At 43.2% G+C, this 27949-nt stretch overlaps 1 protein-coding gene across 1 annotated transcript in view; it reads left to right on the forward strand.

The window, feature by feature from the left end:
* SORCS2 (sortilin related VPS10 domain containing receptor 2) overlaps positions 1-27949 on the forward strand; it is a 122763-nt gene that overhangs the window by 38060 nt on the left and 56754 nt on the right. Inside the window, exons 4-5 of the mRNA XM_083448573.1 lie at positions 20006-20170; positions 21350-21423. Of these exons, the coding sequence (XP_083304699.1) occupies positions 20006-20170; positions 21350-21423 (239 nt within the window). The remainder of the gene's footprint in view (positions 1-20005; positions 20171-21349; positions 21424-27949) is intronic.

Here is a 27949-nt window from a genome sequence, read left to right on the forward strand (position 1 = left end):
TTTTAAAAAGTCTAGTTCCCATTTCCTCTTTTTAGCACACTGGTTGCTTTGTTAGGAGTGGAGCTGGGCATTTGTAAGATTGGAGGACTTCCTGGCTTTCTGTGTGTCACCCTTGTTTTAGTGCCCAAGACAGACAAGAATTGGTCTTGTTAGGATGGGGCCATCAGGCATGCTTGAAGGACTGGGATAAATTGCAGGCTGCTGTTAAATGAGGTGACCCGAGCTGGAAGCATATTGATAATGCCTGGTAATTTGGCTTATTTGTCAATCAGTTGCTTCAAAATGATGTTTGAAGGCCTGATCTCTGTTTTTCTGGAGCCAAAGATGTATAAAGCTGGAGTCTGGAATGTAATGAATACTGCTTAGTTCACATGACAGATGTCATTAATTATGGGTTGCCTTGGGACAAAAGAATTGTGTGTGCCTTTGTGGTTTGTTCATTGGTTGTAATGCTATGTTACAGAAATATAATGAAAGCAATTATCATAATAGTCAAGACATGAGATGATAAGGATTTGATTATTCAAAGACTTGTCCAATCATCAGTTGACATATTCGAGGGACATCACTGCAATTGTTGTAGGCCCCAATGGTGTACCACGGGTGTTTTCTGTCACAAGTGTGGAAGCAAAATATGTGCTTATATGCATTTTTTTAAAAAAACCCACAGTGTCTGATAAAAATGGGACAATTGAGCTCTCCCGGATGTATGAACATGAGAGTGTAAAGACACATGGTTTTACACAAGTTGCACACCCATTGGGTACTGCTGCCCTTTGACAAATTACAAAGATACAGGTCTTGTTGACTGAGCTGGTTTGAAGATAAAAGAAAGGCAGGGATAAGACATGACTTTGAGCAGGAGAAGGATGGGCCACCAGATCAATACTAGTAAGAGAGGGGATGGGAATGAAAGAGAGTCTGGGAGAAACAGCCAATGAATTCTATTGATCTTGAAGGGGGCACTGGAATATCCAGAAAGAAATGGCAGAGAAAGACTGAGATACAAGGAAGACAGATCTATTGATCAGTGCAGAGTCAATCCAGATTAAATGAAGCTATATGATCACACAGAGAGGGAGAGAAATGTACTCAAAAGATGCCTTAATGAAAGAACCTTGAGGAGATAAAGTGGGGAATATTCTTATGGGGAATCTTGAAACAATGCACAAAAAGTATGATATCTGAGCACCAAGGACCAAGCCACATATGATGCGGGAGCTCTGTCACTGAGACTGTAATGCTCTGTATGTTTACCTGGGAGTAAGCCCTGTTGAAATCATTGGGATTTATTTATAAACATGATATGATTGCTACTTGAATCTCCCAGGTACAATACAAAGAAGTCATGGGGCTTGGGGCAGCAGTGCTGGGGAAAGGAGTGCTCAGCTCTTCCTCTGTGTCATTTTCCTCATCAGTATTTCTTCCCACCTGCACAAACTGCTAATAGCCTAAAGACAGACACCAAGCATGCCCCCCCCCCCAGCCCAGCCATTTTGGAGAGTGATTTCGAGTTGAGGAAATTGCACGGGGGCAAATGCTGCTAGGTGCCCCTTCACCCAGCACTGGTGCCCAAGTCCACTCAGTTTCCCCACACCCATAAGTGCTTTAAAGCTCGCACATCATCTGTGTAGTTTAGCCCTGCAAAAAAGAAAAGCAAGAGAAGTACAAAGACCAGGCAAGAATTCCAGAAGATGAGCGTGAGCAACTGTGACATGCAGAGAAGAAATAAAGGAACATAAGAACAAAGATGACACCTTGACCTTTAACTACCAACAGACCATTTGACATGTTTTGCAAGGGAGGCCTTAGCAGAATAGTTTGAAAAGAAACCAGATTGCAGGGATTCAATAAGAGAAACAGGGAGTGGAGGGAGATTGAGACTGTAGGAATAGACTATAAGTAATAATAATTTATATGGAAAATATAGCAAAGCAATAGCTTGGGGGAAAGTATAAAGATAAAAGGTATTTGCCAAGAGGAAGACTGTAGCCGGCTTGGAAGGTACTTATCATGAGTATCATAGTGGGGAGCGTGGGAAAATGACAAAGAGCCAGAGTTTCGGGCAACATGAGCACCAGAATCAGCTTGGGAGAGCCAAGTTTGACCATGAGCCAATATGTGGAGATGTTCCAACAAGAAGAGTTGCCGACAATTACAAATTTGTTAAACACTGAGCAGCAATTAAGAAGGCCACAGAAAAAGAGAAGCAAAGAAATAGGAACTTGTCCGTTTAAGACCGATCAGATATGAAGAAAGGAAACGGTGACTGCCAAGGGATAAAGAAGGAGAGAAGAGAAAATCAGGACAGTACATGTAGCAAGGTAGGAAGGCAAAAACAAATGCACAGAGGCATACAAAGCTAAGCTCGTTCAAGGGCTGGTGAAGGCCAAATGCGTCTGCAGGGTGGGAGTGGCCTTGTGTGGTCTGGTCCCATGCTGCTCTTGGAAGAACCTGTGAGCAGGTGGCTGGTGAGCTTACTTCCTATACCATCGTTGCTTATCAGGGCCAGTAGTACTAATGTAGAAGGTAGCCACGCCATCCTGCCCACAAAGATGGTAGCATGTTGCTGGAGCTGCATAGATTGGAAGGTGCAGCAACCACGGTCACACTGCCAATGTATCTTTTGAATTAGCCTTAGAAACAGCAGTTGACTGAATATATGGGTTGCACAAACAAGACTGGAGAGTGCAGATAAATTGTGTGTCATATTGTAATGTCCAGATATCCACAAGACCTCACACTTTTAATTTTTTAGGAAACTGACAAACATTTCCTTAAATGGACCCACAAGAAGGACCCGTGCTAAGCATGCTGCAAAATCAGTGCCGCCTTTTTATGCATTTAACCAGTAGTGGCCAGTGGGGGGGGGAGGGGCAGCTCCAGAGCTGGCCTCCTGATACTGGCATTGCTGCAGCTCCCATGGCAGAGCCAGCCTGGTGCTCCTGACCACTCTATGATGCCACCCTGCAGCAACATCAAGTGTTGGGAAGGAGGTCCCGCAGCTCAGCCATGCCACACTGGCTGCTACCACATTTCAATAAAAAAGTTTGGTGGCCATTTCCCGGTGTGTGGCTGCTGTCACATGCTGACAGCTTCTAGAAGCCACAGGTAAGAGCTGAGCGCAGGAGCGGGGGAGCAAAGGTGGACAAACTACCCCAGAAGGAGCATGACGTGTCCCCCACCAGAGGTACTACCCCTCCTCTAAGACCCCAGACACCCCAAAAGATTGCAAAGATTGTTGCTTCTGGTGACTCATGTGACGGAAACCAAGCCCCTCCCCCATGGCGATACATGAGTGCCATCATATGTGCTGCCTCCCCTCACACAGTCGCCAGTGCATAGGCATAAATGCAATGATATGTCTCCTCAATGCACTACACCACATACACACCCCCAAAACCCAAACAGATTCCCAAAAACCTAAACAGATTTCTCTAATAAAGGCTCACACCTGTCGGGTCTTAAAAATGTTAAGTGTCAGGTTGTCAAAACTTGTGGTGTCAAAGTTGTTGCACCGCAGCGCCCCTAGTGGCCACTCTGTGGTAGTAGCAGGTAATGCCACTGGTTTCAATGAATGAAACACCCCACTGTGCAATTTTAGCAAGCAGCGTCACGGGATAGGGGCCACTCTATCTATTTAAACTGAAGCAATTAATCAAGCTTGTTTTGCTAGGGAAAGTTTGTATATATGAATGTTTTGTAAATGATTTATTCTATATCATAAACCTCCAAAATTACCCCCACACACTTGTATTCTGGGAAACCTCTGCTGCCATAATCCCCTAAGTGTAAGATTCCCAGTACATTTCCAAGCACAATTCATAGTGTTGTTGCTGACCTTTAAAGCCCTAAATGGCCTCGACCCAGTAAGCCTGAAGGACCATCTCCACCCCCATCATTCAGCCCAGACACTGAGGTCCACCTCCGAGGGTTTTCTGGCGGTTCCCTCACTGCAAGAAGGGAACCAGGCAGAGGGCCTTCTTGGCAGCGGCACCCTCGCTGTGGAAGACCCTCCCATCCGATGTCAAGGAGATAAAGAGCTACACAACTTATAGAAGACCTTTGAAGACAGTCCTGTATAGAGAAATTTTTAACATTTGATGTTTTATTATGTTTTCATATGTACTGAAAGCTGCCCAGAGTGGCTGGGGAAACCCAGCCAGATGGGCGGGGTATCAATTGTTGCTGTTGTTGTTGTTTGTTGTTGTTGTCATGTAGGCCGCAGCTTGTCAGGGGAAGGATCTGGGCAGGGTTTCTTCAGCACAATAGTTCCTGATGGAGATGATTGAGGAGGTGTATGGCAATGATTGCCCAGACTTTCCAATGAATAGGATGCACCAATCCTGTTGATTGCTCATGTTGTTATTTGAATGTAACTGTTTAGAATGTTTCATGCAAATTCTGTCTGGAAAGGTGTAAGATAAAATGTTTGGTTTGACGCATTGTGATATTGACCTGTCTGACCTGCTGTAACCCCTTATAATTTTGTGATGCACCTTTGACGTTTTCTGTGCCACAGATGCTTTGCTTATTGTTTTGTGGGAAATGTAAACCTTCAGAAGGCAGAACACCCTTTAGGTTCTCCTTTCTTTGCTTTTAGAGAGGTTGAATCTTTGTCACGACTAATAAACGATCAAAGGCTTAACAGCCCACTTTGCTTATGGATTTTTGCCTGGTTGTCTTTTCTATTAGTCTTCTGCTCTGACCAGGGAGCCTAGCTTCTAGCAAAAACCTCAGGACAGCGAGCCCCAATTTCGTGTTGCAACGGAAAGCAAATTGATAACACTCACAATGGCAATGCTAACTTTCATCCTTATTTCTGACTGAGTTTTACAGTAGGTTGCTAAGAGCCAGGGACTCACTCGTTCCTGAGATCCAGCCTGGCTCCACATGAAGCATCTCAGTTGTCCCCAGGGATGTCAGTTGAATTTGCAATATAATGTACAACGTGGCTCTTCCATGACTGTAGCTCAAGCAACCTGACATGAATATATACAGATTGTGGGGTGGGGGTGGGAGAGAGCCCAGCAGTCTTAGCTGTTACTCAAGGGGAGGAACTGAAATGAATGAACGTGACTACGTTATGTCCATCAATTTCAATGGGTCTACTCTGAGTACAACTTAGCTGACTGCCATCCATTTCTAGCTGACTAGAAGTCACAGGTTTGGAGAAAGGCATTGCATTCTCCGTGTGATAGCTCCACAGATAGCTTTGGACAGGTTGCATGGAGCAAATTTTGAAAGTCTGAATAAGCACTTAGACATTTTCTGATCTCAGCAAGGTAAGAAAACATTGCTGAGAAGTTAGCAAAAAGCATGTCTTACATATTTGAATACCAAATAGGTTGCAGTTCTCTTTGTGCATTGTTGATAGAGATGTGATCGCTTTCTTTCAAGTTCTTTCTCTCCATATAGCTCTGGTACCAAAGGGGGAGAACTTTGGTTCCATTTGCTTTTTAATGTAAACTGTCTTATTTTCATTTTTCAAACCAATATATGAATATGAAATGCAACCACCTTTCAAAAACTAATTTCCCAGGTTTCATTAATTTTAAAATTTGGTAAAATTGAACACTGCCATGATGTCAGACGTGCCTGTGATTTTAGCCACATCTTGCCAGGCATGTGTGACACCATGAGAGTTTTCAGTTTTACCAAATTTTCCAAACTAGTGAAAAATTGGATATGAACTTGCTTCCAACTAAAATGTTGGAAAGTCAGTGTTGTTGAAAGGTCACTAGGCAGCACTGAAATCAGTAGCTAGACGTGCTCCTTTTCTGTTACCAGTGGTTTGCCCATCTATTGTATTTTTTATAGAAGTGAGACACTGTTCTTTTCCAGGGGGTTTGTGAGAAATGTGCTACTCCTGTGGGTTCAGCCTGTCAGCTGTGGTCATTCTCCCCCAAGCACATTTTCTGATTATTAAAAATGCATGATGTGCTAAGGCCCACATTTCCGTTTTTTTCTGCACCTAAAAGATCTGCTTCCCCAAAGTATTGAAAAATTTAACATGTTACTGGCAGAATGTGTTCAGAAGATCAGTTGGTGAGTCTGCGTTAGCACTTTCAGAGGTTTTGTGCCGTGAATATACTTAGTACAAAAGTCTTGTAGAGAAGGTTTCTGATCCTGATTCTTGTTATGCACTGTCTTTCTCAAAGCTGCACACCTGCAGTGCTGTGACTAGTAAGTTTCCTGGCCAGAAGTTGTCGGCTATACAACAGGTCATCTCTTGCTGTAAAAAGAAATATAAACCCCCAAATGTATCTTGTGCATTGCACTCTCTCATCTTGACCACAATGCCCTCTTCTCTGTTCATCTTTTCGTGTGTTGCCCTACGTTTTCTTCCATGCCAAATTCACAGTATATTCTCATTTTTGTGTGAAGGAGAAAAGACTATGATTTCTCAAAAGGCAAATAATTATAGCAAATTGGACTCTGCTGCCTGTCAAACCTAAAATAGCTGGAGAGATGCAAGACTCTGCCAAGCAAAGGTGATGATCTGATTTACATTCCCAAATTCAATTCAGATCAATCCCCAAAGGCAATTTTGACTTAAGAGGGATAAAGGGGGAGTTCCAATCCTACAACAAAGAGCATTGAGAGCTATGATATGCCACTTAGGATTTCAAAATGCTTATAATCCAGGGGAAGGAAACCTTAACATTTCCAAAATAGTATCATGGAACATGATATGGGTGACTTAATACAATTGTAGATAGAAAGCAAGTAGAACATTTAACCGAATTCCACATTATACTCCTCTGGAAGACAAGGATTTTATTGTCAAATTGGATTTCTCCTCAGGGATATGTAACTTTTAAAACCTGAGCTCTTGCATCAGTCAGGAAATTAATATGAACATCAAGCAATCCTGCCAGCTCCCATAGTTTTGTAACTATAAGCACACAAAGTTGGTATAAACAACCACATTTTGGGAGGGTGTGTGTAGAATCTATAAGGTCTCTCTCTCTCTCTCTCTCTCTCTCTCTCTCTCTCTCTCTCTCTCCCTCTTCCAAAATTCTCAAAGTAATCATCTGCCAAAGATTTATTACTTTGGTAATATTTACTGTATGCCGTATGCTGCTGGGGAACCAGTTGTCTCCAGCAAGGAAAGGGTTTAGATGGGGAGAAAACTAGCTGAGGAATCCATTATTCAGAATGCTTGTTACTTCCAGCCATGGCCCTGTGTTTAAGAATGAGTTGGCTGAACGGGAAATTGGTGGGTGGTGGTGGTTAAGTAGGTCATACGGTTCAAAATGGTTCAATGGGTCAATTTGAAACTTGGCAGTATAGAAGAGGTAAGTTTGAGGATGCCAGATTTCAAGCAGAAAGGATGACAAAATTGGTTATTTTAAGAGATTAAGTTATTTACATGGTTTACACTGAGGGAAAGTAATTTTTGTCTGCCCAAGAGCCCCACTCTCCCCCAGTGCCAATTCTAAGTCATGTAAAGAACTCAAGTTGGAGTAAAACCAAGAAAACATTTGGGCAACTTGATGATATGTTTTAAAATATATTAAAAACAAAAACCTGTAACAGGGTAAACATTTTCTGGTCTGGAAATACTATCGTGGGGAAAGCATCACGTTGATATTCTGTTTGTCAGACCTCTTATTGCTTGTGTGTGGTCTTTGATTTATTTTTGCATCCTTCACCTCCATCGCAAAAGGGCACAAATATCCACATAACAACGTATATGCAAGTTTCATGCAAATTTGTGTGTTTTGTGAATGCAGCAGAAATCCCAATTCACATAGGCACACAAAATCCTGATGGCACTCCTGTTCAAAAGTATATTGCAAAGTTGTTGCAAGGGCTTCATTTCATATGGAAGGAAACCATCTGTTTCTTGTAAAACTAAACCGGAGGTGCAACTGCAGTGGACTAAAGGGCAAAGACATTGAATATGTGCATTTGCCAAAGTGCTTTTGGAAGCTGGGTATGTTTTGCCTGGAAAAGACAAGATTGAAAAGAGATACAATAGCCATATTGAAATATCTCAAGGGGCATCACATGGAAGAGGGAACAAGCTTGTTTTCTCCTGCTCTGGAGGGTAGGACTCAAACCAATGGCTTCAAATTACAAGAAAGGAGATTCCAACTAAATACTAGGAAAAACTTTCTGACAGTAAGAGCTGTTTGACAGTGTAACGGTCTCTCTCAGGAAGTTGTGGACTCTCCTTCCTTGGAGGTTTGTTTTGAAGCAGAGGTTGGATGGCCAACTTTCATGGATGCTTTAGTTGAGATTCCTGCATTGTGTGGGGTTGGACTAGATGACACTTGGGTACCTTCCAGCTCTAAGAGTCTATGATTCTGTTAGGATCCCTTTTATAAAATATAGAATTTTAATGGCACTTGTGGGTGTTCCCAGGCATGCGAGAACAGAATCCCTGTGCTAGGAAACTGAACCCTGCAACTTTCCTCAACTGAAAATAGGGACTTTTCTCACTCAGCCCAACTCACCCAACTGATAAGCGTTGGCTCATCCTGAGCTTGGCAGCAGCAGCAGCAGCAGCACTAACAGGGGAAATAGGGACATTCTGGGATCAATTCAGAGGCCAGGATGGCTTTCGTAATTCCAGGACTGGCCCTGGAAAATCAGGAAAAAAGATTCCAGACCTTTGAGTAATATAGGTCCAGTGTGGAGTGTATCTTCAATAGATGATCTGTTCAGGCATTATGCCTTTACAGTATATGAGCCACACCACTAAAAATGGTGAATTGGTACCAATTGGTGCTGGATAAAGTTGAATGTGTGTGGTTTTTTGTTTTTGTTTTTTGCAAGATTTATACCTCAGTAGTTGGAAGATAGGTGGTAATCTTGCAGTTTTCACTGTCTTACATATTTTCAGTGATGCTAAAGTTGGTGCCCAGTTCCTTATGCGACAAAGAGCCAAACTAATAGCCTCAATAGTTTATTTGATCCTACACCAGAAAATATGAATTATAATACCCCATATCGTACATTGCAATCACTTCTCCCCTTCAAGATACATTGTTGTTTGCTGGGATGAAGATTGTTGTTCTTGAGCACTTCAATGCTGATGACCTCAGCCTGCTGCTATGAAGTAGAGAACTTTGCATCCCAAAAGAAGCACCAGGCCACCCCCAAACGATACTTCCACGGCACCAGGGGATTGTCTCCTATGACATTCCATAGAGTTTTATCTCACCCACTGCTTCCTTTTTCTGCAAGGCATAGTCATTGCCCAAGTCAGCCCAAGACATTTTGGCACCTAAGGTGAACCACAAAATGGTGGTGCCACACCCACAAACACCCAGGTGGCGCTGGAGGGTGCTGCTGAGGAGGAGGCAGATCTGGACTCCAAGGAGCGCGCCACAGCCATCAGTGCTACTGCAGCAGCGGCAGCAGGCAATGGATTCCTTGGAGGCCAGATCTGCTGCCCCTGTGATCCTGCTGCCTGAGGCAGTTGCCTCACTTTGCCTCATGTGGTCTCTTCCAACTCTATGATTCTATGATTCTATGATTCTATGGGTGGGCCGACCGTGGTCACTGCCCTCCATGACAGTAATGGCCACAGCTGCCACAAATGTTCAAGGGAACTGTAGCTTTGCTCCTCCAAATAAGCATTGGGTCACTTCCAAAAAGCAGAGACATCACCTTGCCAACAAAGGTCCATAGAGTTAAAGCCATGGTTTTCCCAGTAGTGATGTATGGAAGTGAGAGCAGGACCTTAAAGAAGGCTGATCACCGAAGAATTGATGCTTTTGAATTATGGTGCTGGAGGAGACTCTTGAGAGTCCCATGGACTGCAAGATGATCAAACGTATCCATTCTTAAGGAAATCAGCCTTGAGTGCTCACTGGAAGGACAGATCGTGAAGCTGAGACTCCAATACTTTGGCCACCTCATGAGAAGAGAAGACTCCCTGGAAAAGACCCTGATACTAGGAAAGATGGAGGACACAAGGAGAAGGGGACGACAGAGGATGAGATGGTCGGACAGTGTTCTCGAAGCTACAAACATGAGTCTGACCAAACTGCGGGAGGCAGTGGAAGACAGGAGTGCCTGGCGTGCTCTGGTCCATGGGGTCATGAAGAGTCGGACACGACTAAACGACTAAACAACAACAACACTTCCCAAAGACAGCCCTACATAGTGTGCATGTTTGCAAGGGAGCCCTGCAAGAGGAGAAACATCTGCCATGGGGGATTTGAAGCTGAGGAGCAGTGCAGTTCCCTGCAATTCCCTGTTCAAAATGACATTCTTCAGTAGCCAGTTTTCTTAGCCAATGTATCTTGTCACAGCATTGTTGCACACTTGAGTGCTCCTGTGCCACCGAAAGGTCAGTTCCCCTAACTCTCAGTTGCCACAAAGTACAGTTCATAACATTCCCCTCATTCATTTCCACTGTGTAAATGCAAATAGGACCAACAATGTTTATTGTACTACTGCATTATAGGACTCAAAAAGTTGATTGCATTCTACCTAATATGGAAATTTTCATTTACTTCTAATTGGGCTCCCTCATTAACTATTCTTCTAAAATGTCAACCTGGCAGCCTTTCAAGTGGGAAATTGATTTCTTTTGTTTTCTGTTTTTTAAAATAGCAAAAGGCTGATCTTCAGGTTGGAGTATTTATCTGGAAGATGCTCCAGAGGTGAAAACTAGACGGTCACATTTATCTCACAGTTTCAGCAATACTCAGTTATTGCTACAGTCAGTTCCCTGGGCGTATATGTCTGAGAGTTAAAAACAAAAAACTGGAAAAGAGAATGAGAATATGCACATTCCCTTTAGCACAGCTTTTGAAGGGAATCTGCATAAAATGTTTCCTCTAATTTCCCTTTCCGTGCCTAAATAAAAAACACTATTTTTGTGTATAACACTCAGTCACTTGAAGTCACCCTAATATAGATAAGCACATTTATCCTTGCCCTTATAATAGAACCTGTTGTTAAATTGATGGCAGCAGATGGCCGTATTGTTGCAACGTGAAGATGTTCCCATATGCTGTTATGATAAAATGGTGGTTTGTTGTTGTATCTCCACAAGCCATAATTCTTGCAGGGCCTATGGAAGAGTGGCAGTACTGTATTTCTCAAGCCTAGTGAAACACAGGAACCTTCTTTGTACCAAGACAGACTATTCCAGCTGAGTTTTGTCTACAGTGATGGGCAGGTGTCAGATTTGTAGGATCTACTTCATTTTCTTCCCTAGAACCTTGAGATCTATTAGCTCAACACATTTAATAGACCCCTAGACCCAGAACTCCATAGTAACAGGTGCTTCCATCGCCCAATTTATTTAGAGGCCTAGGAGGGGGTGGGGTTGAAGAGGCAACCCATTCACGTTTTTCTCTTTTCACCAGATGACACAGTTGTGTGGAGGACAGGAAAAGATAAGCCTGATGCAAGGTGTATTGACATAAGCAGTGATAAAGAGAATACTGTTTGGCTCTTGGAGATAGTTGTACATGCTTTAAGCCAAATATTCAAAACAACCAGTAGGGGTAGAGAGGTGGTATGGAACAATCTGCCTTAGGTGCAAATTGACTTTATTTGTCTTGAGCAATTTCAGCCTTCAATGTGATGCCACCTTTGCCCCTGTCAAAGCCTTTGGATGAATGCCAAGTTAAAATAGAAATTGAGATTAGTCTATTCAGCTACAAATATTTGATTGTCAATCACAATCACTATTCTGAATGACAGTGTGTGTAACTGAATGTTGTATTAACACAATAATTAACACAAAAAATACAGTTTTTCATTTACCTGGGTAATAATTATTTGTTAATTGGAATACTTAAAATACCAGTTTTTTCTGTGACTTTCAAAGTGGCCGACAATCACCATAAAAAAATCTACCAATAATACAAAAACAGCAACAGCAGTCTTCAAGCAAAAGCAATCTGCCAAAAAAAGAAGAAGAAGAATAGGAGAAAACTTCAGTAATTTACTGAGCAAATAGCTGTCTAAACAACAGTGCCTTAACAGCAGAAAGGGCTGGGGAGTTCAGAGCCTGGGTGCCCCCACTTTCTCTCTGCCTCGGAGGGCCGTGGGGCGTGGAGCAGACCTCCCCGATGATCCAAGCATGTGGGTGGACTCATGCGGAGAAGGTGGGCCTTTATATATCCTGCTCTGGAACGCTTTAAGCCAGGGGCCAGCAACCTTCTTCAGCCGTGGCCCATGGGCCGTGGGCCACCGTCCCTCAGACCATGTGGTGGGCCGGACTATATTTTGAAAAAAATAATGAATGAATTCCTATGCCCGCAAATAACCCAGAGATGCATTTTAAATAAAAGCACACATTCTACTCATGTAAAAACACACTGATTCCCAGACCATCCATGGGCCAGATTGAGAAGGCGATTGGGCCGCATCCGGGTCCCCAGGCCTTAGGTTGCCTACCCCTGGTTTAAGCCTTTAAAAGTTGAAAGCAGCACTTTGCATTGGGCCCAGAAACAAATGAATTGAAACTGGTTTTGTTTTGTCTGATAGTTTGAATCTTTCCAGCATTCTTACTGTGGTATTTGGCATTCAACTGAAGTTTACATTCTTCAAAGGCAGCCCCACATACAGTTAGAAGTTATGTATAGCTAGATCTTGCTAGGATGCTACTAAGGCAGGCAGTAAAATCAACCTTTTCATTATAAATACTTTCTGGGGGGGGGGGGAGGAAATTGATCCTTTGCTTGCACATTTTGTAAGCATGGTTTCAGCATAATTTTTGAAGATGCTCTTTTATTAAGCTTATTTGTGATACTTCTTCTTTTTTCTGATATAAATAAGCTTGCTTCTTACTCTTCTATTAACTACAGTGGTACCTCTGGTTACGAACTTAATTCGTTCCGGAGGTCCGTTCTTAACCTGAAACCGTTCTTAACCTGAGCTACCACTTTAGCTAATGGGGCCTCCCGCCGCCACTGCGCAATTTCTGTTCTCATCCTGAGGTAAAGTTCTTAACCTGAGGTACTACTTCCGGGTTAGCAGAGTCTGTAACCCGAAGTGTCTGTAACCCGAGGTACCACTGCATAAAGATTTTTCTAGCATCCATCTCTGTGTATTTTGTATGAAAAGGAAGCTACCAAATGTGACAATGTAACCTACATTCTTTTTCTTACCTTCTGAATTTTTGCATTATTGTTTTCAGTGACTGCTTTCTATGAACAAATGAACGAACAACTGATGTGAGTTGTCATGACATGATGTGCCTGGGGCACTTTGATCAGTCGTAATTTTGTAGACCAGCCATGACCTTCCTACCCTGTTGTCATCTTCTTCTCTTTACAGAAATGATGTTCGATGCCACAGTGGCACATGCACCCGGGGCTATTACTTAGAGGCTGCCATAAGCATTGCTAATTACAGTAATTACTTTGGCCACAATCCAGCCAAAGTTAAGCACTTTTAAGTCCCATTGATTTCAAATCAAAACTAAGTGCCAGCATTTAAATCAATGAGTTTGAATGTGATGTTTTCACACACAAAGTAACAAAGGCAAGCAAATTACTCTATAAATGTTAGATTTACCCAGTCTGTATGGAAATAACTTTTATAAAAAGACCAGGACAGCTCAGAGAAACTACTGAGGTGACAGATGTGACTGGAGCACTTGATCTCCCGTATTCGGGCAGAAAACAAAATATTTAGACTCTTTTATACTGTATATGCTATATCGCGTTTCCGTGCACTGCTCTGGTTCACCAGAAGCGTCTTAGTCATGCTGGCCACATGACCTGGAAGCTGTACGCCGGCTCCCTCGGCCAATAAAGTGAGATGAGCACTGCAACCCCAGAGTCGGTCACAACTGGACCTAATGGCCAGGGGTCCTTTACCTTTACCTTATACTGCTCATTAGACTTTGGCTGTGTGGCTTTGTTTGAGACAGAAATATGTTACTATGTGGGGAAATGATTTTTTTCTCTTTTGTATAGAACTTTTAAAATTTCCTAATCAGTAAAGAAGCTGTACCTTGCTGCTTTTAAACATATGTATAGGAGCATGAACAGTGGGGGATCAGATAAAACATAGTTGATACAGCCAAGACTAATGCCATGTTACTTTAAAAAACAAATCATTTTGGGTGCATTCTGGAAGCACCCATTGCCTCATTCAGTTCTGACATCTCTATGTACAAAAGTACATTACATCCACAGCATCCCCTGATCCACCAAGCTTGTAACTCTTATCAAAAAGAGAAATGAGATTCATCTGTCATGACTTGTTTGGGGAACTTTAAAATAAGTAATTGCTTCCTCCTAACATTTTCTTGTCCCTGTTGCTTGCATTCTTCTAAAATACAGACCTCACAATGGATTCTTTGTTCTGGTTCCATTCAGCTCCCCCTCCCCATAAGGCATGTCTGGTCCTTGAATTGTGCATTGTGCAAGGGAGGGGGCCCTGGATTTGCCATGGCCATGGTGAGGGGATGCGGAGGCCAGTCCCATTTGGTGGAGAAGGTGGGATGGTGACTCTTTGCCTGGCTCTCTTCTGCCCCCTGCCTTCTCACAGCTGGCTTTCCTACTCCCACACCCACTAATGGTATGAGGGAAACAGACAAAACTTTTAGTCACTTTGGTATAGATCAGGCATGTCCAACAGGTAGATCGTGATCTACTGGTACATCGCGCGGTAGATCCTGGTTGACCTCTAGCTCCTCAGCGATCTCCTTACAAAAAAGCAAAAAAGGAAAAGCAAAAAAACCCCACCAAAAGCTCAAGCTCCACAACTTTGGCTTCCTAAAAAAAGCTCCACAACTTGGGGTGGATCACTGCCAGTCTTTTTACGACAATGGGTAGATCACTGCCAGTTTTTTTATACTGTGAGTAAATCGCAGTCTATCGGGAGTTGGATGTCCCTGGTATAGATGAATACTGTTCACATGGAATCATACCTGCAGCGTCTTATCCAAGGAGGCACACAAAATTAATATGCACGCAATGTGAATTTTCCAGTAGCCAAAAACTAGAAGGTGTAAATTCTGTTGCATCACGTTTTATGGGGGGTTTTTTTATTAAAAGACATTTCTACATACCACCTGCTACACAGAACATATGCTGACAGTGTACAAAAATAAGATCATAATTTGGTAACGCTCCCAAATTAACAGCAGTTGCACGATATTTCTTTCACGTAGTTATTAAAAACCACAGCAGAGTACTTCTGGAATGTGAGAGGCTAGAACAATACAGAGGGAAATTTAATGCTGCCATCTCCAGGTAGCACATAGAATAGCATATGTCAACTGAGATCAATTTACCTAAATTCATTTTTTTAATGAGTAATGGAGTGAACAGACTCCTCTATATGATTATATACACGGGTGCACTGCCATGTAGAGAGACTAGTGTACACTGGATGTGTATGCAGGAAGTCAACAGCCATTTCTGTGATCACAATGGCTGAGGTGAGTGTGGCAGGGATGAGGGCTGCATGTGCAGACTCATCCCATCTCCATTTTGCCTGCTGCTTTCCCCTGGGGAAACCCATGGTTTAGTGCTGAATCAGAACAAATGACAACCAGGTTTGTCTCAGATTGCTGTTTGTTCCGATTTAGCACTAAAGAGCAGGTTTTCCAGGGGAAAGCGATAGGGCGAAGACAAAATCATTTGGCACAAGACAAGCGGAAGTGCGAATGAGCCCTGACTCACCCTAGACTTTCTCCATGTACCTGTTACCCACTTACACAACCACATGGAGAAATCTGAAAGAAAAAACTGGCTACTAATATATGAAGAGCAGAATGCCACTGTATATTGGTACATTTCTTATCCCAGAAACCTGGTTAGCAGGAGGAGAATTTTATATTATTACAAATCTGACAAGTTACTCCTCTTTCTGTTGTATTACAAATGTCCTTGGCACTTTATTGTATAGGTGCAAGCAAGGTTGGTATGTTTTTGGTGTGTCAAAAGGTTGTGGACAGGAATCTCTAAACATTATGGATTTCCTTCTTCATGTTTTGATATGCCGCATTTTCATTTCATGCACATTTCTTTTGGTGGTACATGGACATTTCATTGGAAAGAGATGTAAAGCATCAAAGAACTTCTTTGGCTTTGCTGCCATGAGGCTCTGGAAATTTACCTGTGATTGGTTTTTCCAGGAGCAGTGGCCCACATGTCAGAATAGTTAGGAGTTGCTTGGTTGCAGGGGTGCCCAGGTAAGCCCCACCCTGCATAGTCAATCACATGATGTGGCACACAAACACTATTTGAATGGCAATGCCCATCAACTTTTTTTTGGGGGGGTAGCCCCCTCAAATATTTTTTGGGGGTGGGCTAAAGACTACTCAGCCCCTAGGAGTTGGCTCCTGTGCTTGGTTGCCAGTTCCTCTTTTGTATAGCTTCTAAATGTACAGGGTGTCTTTTAAAGGACTCACCCTGTAGCATAGCTGCTTCTTTGCGGGGCTCAGTCCACTTCCACATGGAGTAGAGCACTGGAATGCATGCAGTCTGAATACCACCAGGCAGTGCTTATAGTCTTTCTATTTAAGCCTGTGTTGAGCAGACATGGGGTATAATTTAATTTCTGCATGATTTGCTTGTTAATTGAGCATTCTGCTTTCATTATATTTCCCTCCTAAACTGTTGTTACTAGGCTGCAACTCTTAGGAATTGGTGGGATGGAAAATGAACTCAATGAATAACTACAGTGGAACCTTGGCTCTTGAATGGCCTAGTTGATGAACAAATTGGCTCCCAAACGCCAAAAACCCGGAAGTAAGAGTTCTGGTTTTCGAATGTTTTTTGGAAGCTGAATGTCCGATGCGGCTTATGCTTGAGTGCAGGAAACTTCTGCAGCCAATCAGAAGCCGTGCCTTGGTTTTTGAACATTTTGGAAGTCAAATGGACTTCCGGAACAGATTACGATCGAGAACCAAGGTACCACTGTAATTGTCTTCTAGAGTGAGCCCAGTTTACTCTCTTCTTTGCTGCTACTGGAAATCTTTTCTCCCACTATCAGAGGCTGATGGAAGCACGCAAACTGAGAATCCCTCTGTGCAGCACATGAATTTGGAACAGAACACCACAATTTGTTGTTATGAATCGTGTTGGATCATGTGTAATTTGCACAGTGTTTTACAACCTTAATCTTACTGATTACTGCAACATTAGAGATAATGCAATATTCTAATTTTACAAATAATGAAAGGAAATTGAGAAATGGCAAATTGCCAGATAGTGAGCTAGTTATGGTAATTCATATTAGGATTCCACCCCCTCACAAGTTGATCTCCTATTTAATCCAAAATCAATTTTAGTCTTTTCCTCTTAATATTGTAGTTCAGGCTCAAGGTAAGCCCTGAAAATGAACACTAAGTATTTTCAGAGTATCCATTGCAGGTATCCTGAAGTTGTAGCACTAGCCGACTCTGGCCTGATTTCATTGTTGCTCTTATTGCTGCAGCATGAAGGGAAGCAAAACGCTTCTTTGCCATGCTCTTGGCCCCTTGCCGTATGCAGCGCTTAACTTTCATAACATCTGACTGAAAAGGCATGATGTTGAATGTGCGAACGCATTTAACATGCCTGATTTTTTCTTATAACAATAACAGCTGTGGCTCCAAGAGGGATTGGAACCTCAGCTTTGTGGTAATGGAGTTAACTCTTACCTCCCTCTACAGTCCTGCCCAAAACCCTCCTCCAGAAGCTTCTATTAGCTCAGGGGTCAGCAAGGTTTACCTCGCCTGGGCCGGTTCACTCCAGCAGAGATCCCTCCGTGGGCTGCATTGCGTGCACACACACCAGCAATTTCCAGTGTCTGCGCCTGCGCAGATGCAATTTCTAGCGCCGCAGAAGCGAGTCCCCACGCCACTCAGGTTTAGTGCAGCACGTGGACACTCTGTTAGGATATTTCCGTTCCACCTTAAAAGGGAGCAAGATGTTTGTGTCACAGCCTGCGCATTTCCTGTTTCACAGGATGTTTCTGTTGTGTCTTTGTTTTCGTCTCTCTCTGCCGGAGACACTGAAGCAGGCAGTCATGTTTTTCTTTGTTCTGATCAACGCAGAAATAAACTTGTAAATAATGCTCTCCTGAGTGCATCTTTCGCTCTGTGCATTATCTGCTGATAGAGTGTGCACGGCTCTGGAATGTGGCAAGCTATTTCTGGAGCTCGTGTCACTAATTGCTGATACTGCGTGTCTACGGGAGATCAATGGACGTCTGGAGACGAAGTGGAGTCAAGATGGACTCTGTCTCCCTGGCAGTATCCCAACACTCACCAAGCAGGCAGCTCGGTTTGGGTGCAGCTCGTGGGCTGGTTAAACAACCTCCATGGGCTGCTTGTGGCCCATGGGCCTTAGGCTGCCTACTCCTGTATTAGCTCCAGGAGGCAAGCATGTTGGGACTGTTGCATGTGTGAAATGGTTAACCTGTCCCCCCTCCTTGTGTGCTCAGTCCTGATCCTGATTGAATGTCTCTGCAGCTTGCTGTTGCTAAAATAAACAGCCAGTGTGTGCATTTGCACGCTTACATCACACCTGTTTGGACCCACAGTCCACATGCCAGGGAATCACTTGGGGCATCTCTAAGCTCGTGCATTCAGCCATAGGGGTTGCAGCCCTGGCTCCCTCCCCTCCCCTCAAACAAGTATGGTTATTTTGCTACATATGTTGCCTGCAGCTCCGCAACCCTGCAGGGGTTTTTCAGCAGCAGCCACTCCACACAATAATGTGATAATCTGACCTTTGGCTCTAAGAGGAGGGGGAATTGTTCAGTGGTTTTGCTTACACACAGAATGTATCTTGAACTAATTTGTTCACCTCACCGTGTTTCACCGTGTTATTTCATAATCCATGGTACAACAGCCTTTCAGTCTCCTCTGAAATGTCACTTGTGGACAGTGAGTGACACTCTCACTCTTGAGTTGAAAACGGCTAATTCTGGATCTGCAGTTAGTGGATACAGTCTAGTTCCAAGCAAAATCTGGAGTGGATTGTCATCTGGGTTGTGTGCAAACTGGCAGGTGAGGGGGAGCAGGCTGGCTGAGCTGCCAAGCCCCAACCCTGCTGGCAGGTCACCTTTTACAGCACTCAAAGGCTAGACATAGGGGGCCTCCCCTGCTTCAGGGCCCCCCAGGACATTGTTGCTTGGCTGTTAGCACATGAAAATCATAAATGCCTGAATAGGTCTGCCAGTGGGAACCGTGAAAGGTACTGCAGTGTGGCTCCAACAGGGTGCCTGCATGAGACAATTCCTCTTGCAGAATTCAGTTAGTTCCTTTATGCAGTTTGCAGTGAATTGTGATCAAGACAAATAATTGACTGCTGACTCTCACCACCGCTAGAGATTTACCATGTACATGTTGACATTTTTTAGATTATGAGCACATGGGCAAAGAATTGTCATTTTGAAATGTATTGTATCGCTCAGTAAGGAAAATACTGTCTTAGGAAGCAGCTTTGCAGCATTAATGGTAGTATTAGGAAGATTAGTTCTTTCCAACATTTTGTTATCCCCTCCTCCTTCCAACTGCAGTCCTTGTCCCCCGTATTTTGCTCTCCTTCCAAACATCTTGTGCCAGTTGTGATATGATCACTGATAAAGCACGAGGATAATTGTGGTTCTAGGCTGCAGCCCCACTAGGGAATAAGCACCGTAGAACAAAATGGAACTTTCTTTCGAGTCAACATTTATACTATTGTGCTATAAAAGTCCCTTCTCGTCTTCAGGGGATCCTGGGAATTGTAGTTCTATGGAGAAGTAGCATAGGGGATCCTAAATACAGAATTCCTACATCATCATCCTACAAATCCTAGGTTGTTGTTTTTAGGAAAAGCCATGGGAGTTGAAGTGGCATAAAACCAATGGTTATAATTGTAGCTTATATGACCTGTCCTAAAGGGATTATCATTAAATGGCTGATATAGTTCCTCTTTTGGTTTCTGGACCAGTTGGAAGGAAGATTGAGCTGAATCAGCTCAGTACATGTGTGCCTATTTTCCGCTCCTACATTTCTTTGCCTTTTAGTAAGATGAAAAAGATTCCTGTAGGTAGAACAAGAGTCTGGCTAATCTGCTGTTCTTTTCTTTTGTAGATAATTCTTGTAAGTTCTTCCCATAATGACCTGGATCAGAGTCTTTTTATTAGCACAGATGAAGGAGCAACTTTTCAAAAGCAGCCTATTAATTTCTTTGTGGAAACCCTGATTTTTCATCCAAAGCAGGAGGATAAAGTGCTTGCCTACACCAAGGAGGGGCAGGTAAGAAGGGTCAAGCAGTCATTTGACATTTCTGAAATGTTATACCAAAATAAGTTCTAACCACTTTAGAGGAAATAGTATTCAGATAAGGGTGGCATTATTTAGCAATGGAAAATTATTATTCAGGTCATTCAGTGTAGGCTGTACCCTACACACATCCATCTCATACTATTCTTCAACAGTTAGTGTTTCACAACTGAATAACTGAGCAGAGTCCATTGAACAGCATTGGCTTTGAGTTGACACCAGCCAGTAAGGAAGTGATATTAGGTATATGAAAGTCATGACGATGATTGTACATGTGTGAGCCATTCTGTTATGCTATGATTATTTACCATATTTTTCGCCCTATAGGACGCACTTCCCCCCTCCAAAAATGAAGGGGAAATGTGTGTGCGTCCTATGGGGCGAATGCAGGCTTTCGCTGAAGCCTGGAGAGCGAGAGGGGTCGGTGCGCACCGACCCCTCTCGCTCTCCAGGCTTCAGGAAGCTCTCCGCAAGCCTTGGGAGCCTGCGGGAGTTCCTGTCGGGCTCCCTAGGTTTGCGGATAGCAGCCTGCATCTAGAAGCCTGGGGCGCACTGCACAGCACGCCCCGGGCTTCGGTTCCCCAACCTGGTTTGGAGGCTGCCGGTGGGGAGAAGCGCGCTTCTCTCTGCTGCCAGGCCCACAAGCTCGCGGGCCAGCGGGGAGGCGGAACGCCGTCATCCCACTGTTCCCCGACCTGGTTTGGGTTTCAGGCAGATATCCGCAAGGCACGGGAGCCCGGCAGGAAGTTGCGCTGGGCTCCCACGGCTTGCAGAGAGCTGCCTGTTCTGGGGGCTGGGGTTGGGGGAAGCTCAGGTTTCCCTCGCCCTAGCCCTGCTCCTGGGGGGGGGAAATAATTTTTTTTCTTTATTTCCCCCCCAAAAAACTAGGTGCGTCCAATGGGCCGGTGTGCCCTATGGGGCGAAAAATACGGTATATGAATCTGAATGTTGCTTCCTTTTTGGTCATGTTTTGTTGATATTTAAACAAATTGAAATGAACTAAGGGATGGCAGCCAGTAATTTGATCACCTGGACAGCTCACTCGCATATTACTTCCAGCCTTGAAAATTCATTTGCCTGTGCTTATTGTACTTTGTAAGAAGGATTAAATAAAAACTGTACTAAAATGTTCTGCTTTTATTATATTTTAAGCTTTATGCATCTCTTGACTTGGGGACAAAATGGACACTCCTGCAGGATCACGTGTCAAAAGACCATATATTTTGGTAAGAAACATAATGTTGGTCTCCAGAAATTAGAGTTAAGGCAGATCTTTTGTTGGTTTGTTAGTGTGGTTTGATGAAAATTATCCTTGGATGAAGGAATACACTGCTCCAGGGCCGGGGAATCCTTGGCCCTCCATATATTATTGGACTCTCATTAGCACCAGCCAGCATGTCCAGTGTTCAAGGATTCAGGGAACTGGCAGTCAAGCAATTTCTGGAGAGCTAATACAATTGAGTGACCTGTGGTTTCTGTAGACATGGTAGAACAAATAGATACAACTAGTCCTGCTTCTTCAATGGCCCACTCTTCAATGGTGTCACCCTCATCCACTGATTTGGGAGCAGCATGTGAGCTCTGATTTAGACAAAGAACTTGCATATTCCAAAGGCTTTCCAATTCACTGCAACAAAGCAGAAAATTTTGCGCCTGCAGATCTGAGCCCTGTGTCAAAGGTAACTGAGAAACTTCCTCAGCTCCACTAAACACTAGATAATAGATAATATACTTATATTTTATATATTTGATTCCACAATCTGATCCAGTTATTTCAGTATAATTCCTTGAATCACTACTTTTAAGTTTTATGTGACAAAACCCAATCAAACTACCATTCTTGTATGGAGGATTTATATAGCAAATTAACTGATGAAAAATGAGTGTGAGAAGTATAAAACACACAAAAACATATATCAGGGCACAGGTCACTTGGGAAAAATAATATTGTGTGCAAAGTTGGAGGTAACCACTGCTGGCTTTGTAAAAAAAAAAATGTGAGACTTCTATCACATGTGCCCTAAGGCAAAAAGCTTTTGGTATATGGCAGAAGTGGGGATGCTCAGGCCCAAGAACCCTCTTGACTTCTCTGTTTGGCCCTCTGTTTGGCCCGTGCCCCGTCATGGGCCCTTCTTTCCACCCTGAGTGGTTTTGCCTGGCTGGAATGAACTCCGATGATGCTTCTTGCTTGCCCGGATGTAGGATGGAAAGCAGTGTATTGGTGTGTGTAGAAACTAACTGGTTTCCACTTCTGCCTCAACTGATGACGACGGATTGTTCCAGTCCTCCAGGGCTGAAGAGAGGCTTGGACAAAAAGGAGGAGGGTAAGGAGGCCATAAAGCCCCCTGAACCTCCTCAGTAGGAATTGGGGAGACTAAGATACCTGCAGGTGCCTGTGGTGCCCAGGTTTGTCCCTGTGGGGGCAGGCAGGGGGAAGTGCTGGATGAGAGCTCCTCCATTGTCTGCCTCAGTGCGTGGTAGATCTCCTCTTCGAGTTTTGGCTAACTTGAATAAAAGTTTAAAAGGCGCTCTCTGGGCAACATATTGAAGGGATGCCACAAGCAAATCAGCTGCCGGCTCAGAGGATTGGGACTATGAAGGTATTTATTCGAAATTTCAATGACTTGAAAGGGCAACTCCTGCTGTTAACTGGAATTAGAGGCAGTGGGGCAGATTTTTTAATGTTTTACTTGGAAATTGCCAAGGCTTTATTTTACTGCCCACCCCCCACCCCCAAATGAGGATTAAAAAGTGAGGAAAGTGTTTGGAATGTGAAAGCAAAGCAAATAACAATGGCATATAATTTCTCCATTAGAGAAATGGAGGAAAAGAGATCGCCTGAGTTGTGTTAGGTGACTTTGAGACTGCCTGAATTTGCAGTGGATCATCTTCACAAAAGACCGCAGAACAAAATTTGAACTTATGTTGGAAAGACTGGAACTGATCACTGTGATCAAGGAATAGCCATGAGGGATTAAAGTAAATAGTAAGTCGGTCTGAAGAAGTGAATATATTGGTGTAGTGGTTCATCTGGAACTGTAAGGGGCAAGATACATTTGCCCTCAGACAAAAGTAGGTGGCCAAGTCTTTTATGGTTGGAATTCTCCAGGAAACATAGAATCATAGAATAGAATCATAGAATCATAGAGTTGGAAGAGAGCACAAGGGCCATCGAGTCCAACCCCCTGCCAAGCAGGAAACACCATCAGAGCACTCCTGACATATGGTTGTCAAGCCTCTGCTTAAAGACCTCCAAAGAAGGAGACTCCACCACACTCCTTGGCAGCAAATTCCACTGTCGAACAGCTCTTACTGTCAGGAAGTTCTTCCTAATGTTTGGTAATATGGCACATCTCCTTCCTAACACAAAGGGTTGGTGGTAAAAGCTTTATCTCCAAAGGAATGTAACTAATGGCCTTGAAAGGTTGGAGCAAAGACTGAACATTAAAAGGAAAGAATCTGGTTTAAGGATGAGTCTTCATTGGAAGGATCTGTGCAGAGATTGGAAGAAAATGAAACTACAAGCAAGTTGGAAAGATGAAAGATTTAAACTACTATAACCTCACTTGTTGTTATTTGATATAATTTTGTTTTATTTTTATGCAGGAGTTAGTAAAGGTGCAGCTGAGGGATGAGGAATTTGCTTTAAAAATGGATGTTAATTGGTGATAAATTTGTAAAATAAGCAGCATGTAAAAGGGATGAATTGGAATACAGTATATGTCAAAGAGTGGGAAACCAGTTTTGAAAAAAAACTGTATTAAATTTATTTTAATTTGGTTTTGATGTGTTATAAATTTGAATAGGAATAAAAATTAATTTGCAGAAAAAACCCTAGCTGACTACATTTGTTGCTCCACCCATTTTTGCTTCCATATGGGTCTCAGAAGGTTGTTGAGAAGTGAGTGTGGCCCTGGGCCCGAAAATGGTCCCCCACCCCTTATCAGGGCTGTCAGGCAGGCAGGATCATCGACAGGGCTGGTGCCTCCAGCCAGTTCCTGACACCCCTGGTTTATGTATGATCACTGAAGTAGAGTAACTACTTTTGCAAATCCAAATGTCAATTAGCTCATTATGTAAAGTTCAATATATCCTAAATGTTGGGAGAACAACAACAAAACCCGCTGCTGGAATAGAACTCATTAGAAAACTTGGTGATAAATAGTAATTGGCAAGCTTGAAATTATTAGCTGTGAGGATATATCATCATCATCATCATCATCATCATCATCATCATACCCACCACTCTGGGTGGCTTACAGCATATATAAAAACACAATAAAACATCAAACACTGAAAACCTCCCAATACAGGGCTGCCTTCAGATGTCTTCTAAAAGTTGTGTAGTTTGTGCAGTTTTTTTAAATCTCCTTGACATCTGAAGGGAGAGCATTCCACAGGGAGGGCACCACTGCTGAGAAGGCCCTCTGCCTGGTTCCCTGTAACTTCTCTTCTCGCAGTGAGGGAACCTCAGAGACCCTCAGAGGAGGACCTCAGTTGACCGGGCTGAGCGATGGGGGTGGAGACGGTCCTTCAGGTATACTGGGCCGAGGCCATTTAGGGCTTTAAAGGTCAGCACCAACACTTTGAATTGTGCTCGGAAATGTACTGGTAGCCAGTGAATATCCTTTAGGACCAGTGTTATGTGGTCCTGGCAGCCACTCCCAGTCACTAGTCTAGCTGCCACATTCTTGATTAGTTGTAGTTTCTGAGTCACCTTCAAAGGTAGCCCAACGTAGAACACATTGTAGTAGTCCAAGCAGGAGATAACCAGGGCATGCATGACTCTGCCAAGACAGTCTACGGGCAGGGAGGGTCTCAGCCTGCGTACCAGATGGAGCTGGTAGACAGCTGCCCTGGACACAGAATTGACCTGCGCCTCCATGGACAGCTGTGAGCCCAAAATGACTCCCAGGCTGCAGACCTGGTCCTTCAGGGGCACAGTTATCCTGTTCAGGACCAGGGAGTCCCCCACACCCAACCGCCCCCTGTCCCCCCAAAACAGTATTTATGTCTTGTCAGGATTGAACCTCAGTCTGTTAGCCACCATCAATCCTTCAACTGCCTCCAGACACACACAGGACATTCACTGCCTTCTGATTTAAAAGAGGTAGAGCTGGGTGTCATCTGCATACTGCTGAACACCCAGCCCAAACCCCCTGATTATCTCTCTCAGCAACTTCACATAGATGTTGAAGAGCATCAGGGAGAGGACAGAGCCCTGAGGCACCTCACAAGTGAGAGCCCAGGGGTCTGAACACTCATCCCCCAACACCACTTTCTGGACACGGCCCAGGAGGAAGGAGCAGAACCATCTTCCATAGATTGTCCGGAAGGATACCATGGTCAATGGTATCAAAAGCCACTAGGAGATCCAGCAGAACCACGAAACAGCTTCCCCCTCTGTCCCTAACCCACCAGAGATCATTGACCAGTGTGACCAAGGCAGTTTCAGTCCCTGAATCAGGTCTGAATCCTGATTGGAAGGGATCCAAATGGTCCTCATCCTCCAAGCCTGCCTGGAGTTGTTCAACAATCACCTGCTCAATTACCTTGCTCAAGAATGGAAGATTTGAGACTGGGCAATAGCTGGCCATATTGGCTGGGTCCAAAGATGTTTTTTTAATAACCGCCTCTTTCAGCGGGTCTGGGAAGGCTCCCTCACAGAGGGAAACATTCACCACCCCGCAGAGCCCATCACTCAGTCCTTCCTGGCTCACTTTTATGAGCCAGGATGGGCAAGGATCAAGGAGACAGGTGGTTGGTTTCACTCGTCCAAGCAGCCTGTCCACATCCTTGGAGGCAACAGATTGGAATTGAATTTTACATTTTAAAAGATATATTAAAATATTTGTTGTAGTAGTAAATTGTATTATTTTACCACTTTGGTGTTTGCTGCCCTGGAAGAGTAGGGGTTGGCATTGTAATAATTAAATGATAAAACCAACCGTGATACTCAAAATGTTGAAGTATTAGGAAGCACTGATTGGTTGGAAGCCTGTGGCTCCCTACATTAAGTGGCAATAAAGAATTATAGGAATAGAGTTTGATTTCATGATTCTATGAAAATATTAATGATATATATCTGAAAGAAAATTAGGCTGGAAGTCTTCAAATGATTAACTTTTTGAAATGTAGTCTTTTAAATTACTCCACCTTTGTATTGACTTTGTATGTTCTTTGATGTACAGCTTTCAGTCTTTAATATTATTCGAAACATTGTACATCTGTATAGCTTTCTATTCTGCTTATACCTCATTTGCCTTTGTTCTTCTGTGTTCTTTATAGAGATAAATAATTAAAATAAAAGTAAAGAAAATGCACAGTGTGGAATGCAGGATAGAAATGTCATAAGCAAGCCTATTTAGTAAAAAAAAAAACCCAGAGCCCATAAATTAAACATACTCTGTTGTGAAGATCAAGTTATTTTCTTTCTCTCCAAGTAACTCAAAGTGCCAGAAGACATTAGCCTTTCATGCTAATTAGAGCAGACTGCTTATTCAGTACACTTTTTTTATATATAAAAATAATCCCCAATAGAACAGTATGTAGCAGCAACAACAACATCTATTGAGCTAGTTGTTTTATTGTACTTATGAATAATGCTGTTTTGACTGGATGATCAAGCAGTGGTTTACTTGTCAATCAACACTGCGAATAATAAATCTTGACTCCATTTATGTGTTTGAGTAAGCTCAACGTTAGCTTGGTGCAGAAGGACAAATGGGAGAAAATTCTCTAGGGCCATCTGTGATGTTAGTGAGGGTTTTAGGTTGTTATTCAAAGGATGACATTTATGAAATCTCTTGGATCAGATACATAAGAGTGAATGCCCTGTGGGAGGGGGTAATTAGAAAATAATAATTACACAGATATGACAGATTCTGTCTGGTTAGAAAGCTTCATTTGTGCAGCATGAATTTAGAAGAGTTTACAAGAACTAAATCTGCACAAGAACTGAATTTGCTCACACTGCTGGGTTTCAAGTGTTGACTAGAGGCAGGAAAAAGTTGGCCAGAGTCTCTTAAGGGTTGTTTTGGGTATAATACAGCCTTGGTGGCTAAATGTGGGTTTTGGAGGCAACCCAATTATCCAACAAAGCCGGCTGCATGAAATAGGAACAAATGGTCCCACCACAAAAATGGTATTTTAGATTTTTCTTTAACACCCTTAATTTCCTCAAGACTTTAGGGAGGATTGTATGTACATCTATTAATTTGATATGCTATTTTGTTTGTTTGTTTGTTTGTTTGTTTGTTTGTTTGTTAAAATTAGTTAACTTCCCATTAGAAATACCCACAATGGTATGCAAGAGTGAAAAAATAGGTATACAAAGAAATAAGAAATGAGACAGCCTACGAACACCCAGACAGGAATAACAAAAGCAGAACATCATAACTAAAAGCAGACTCACCATGTTCAAATAAGAACTCAAAAAATTGTAGAATAGAAACAATTGGTTTGTTTCCAATGCTGCCATTCTGCTCATGCACCAGACTTCTGCTCACGCACCAGTGCTTCCCCCTACTCTTCTTTCCCCCACAACACCCTCAAAATCTGCTCCAGATGTTTTGCGAGGGAGGGGGAGCAGAGGAGAGAAAGGGCAAGTCCTGTTGTAGAACTGAAATGCTTTTCATGAAGCCCTGGGTGCAACCTGCCGCCTGGCAGGCTTCTCTAGGAAATCTTCCTTGCTGCAGAAGCTTCCCAGACAATTCTCCATAAGGTGGACTGAGCCAAGGGCTCATCGTATTC

This window comes from Podarcis tiliguerta, assembly GCF_965153285.1.
Source record: "Podarcis tiliguerta genome assembly, chromosome: 7".
Classification (NCBI taxonomy): Eukaryota; Metazoa; Chordata; class Lepidosauria; order Squamata; family Lacertidae; genus Podarcis; species Podarcis tiliguerta.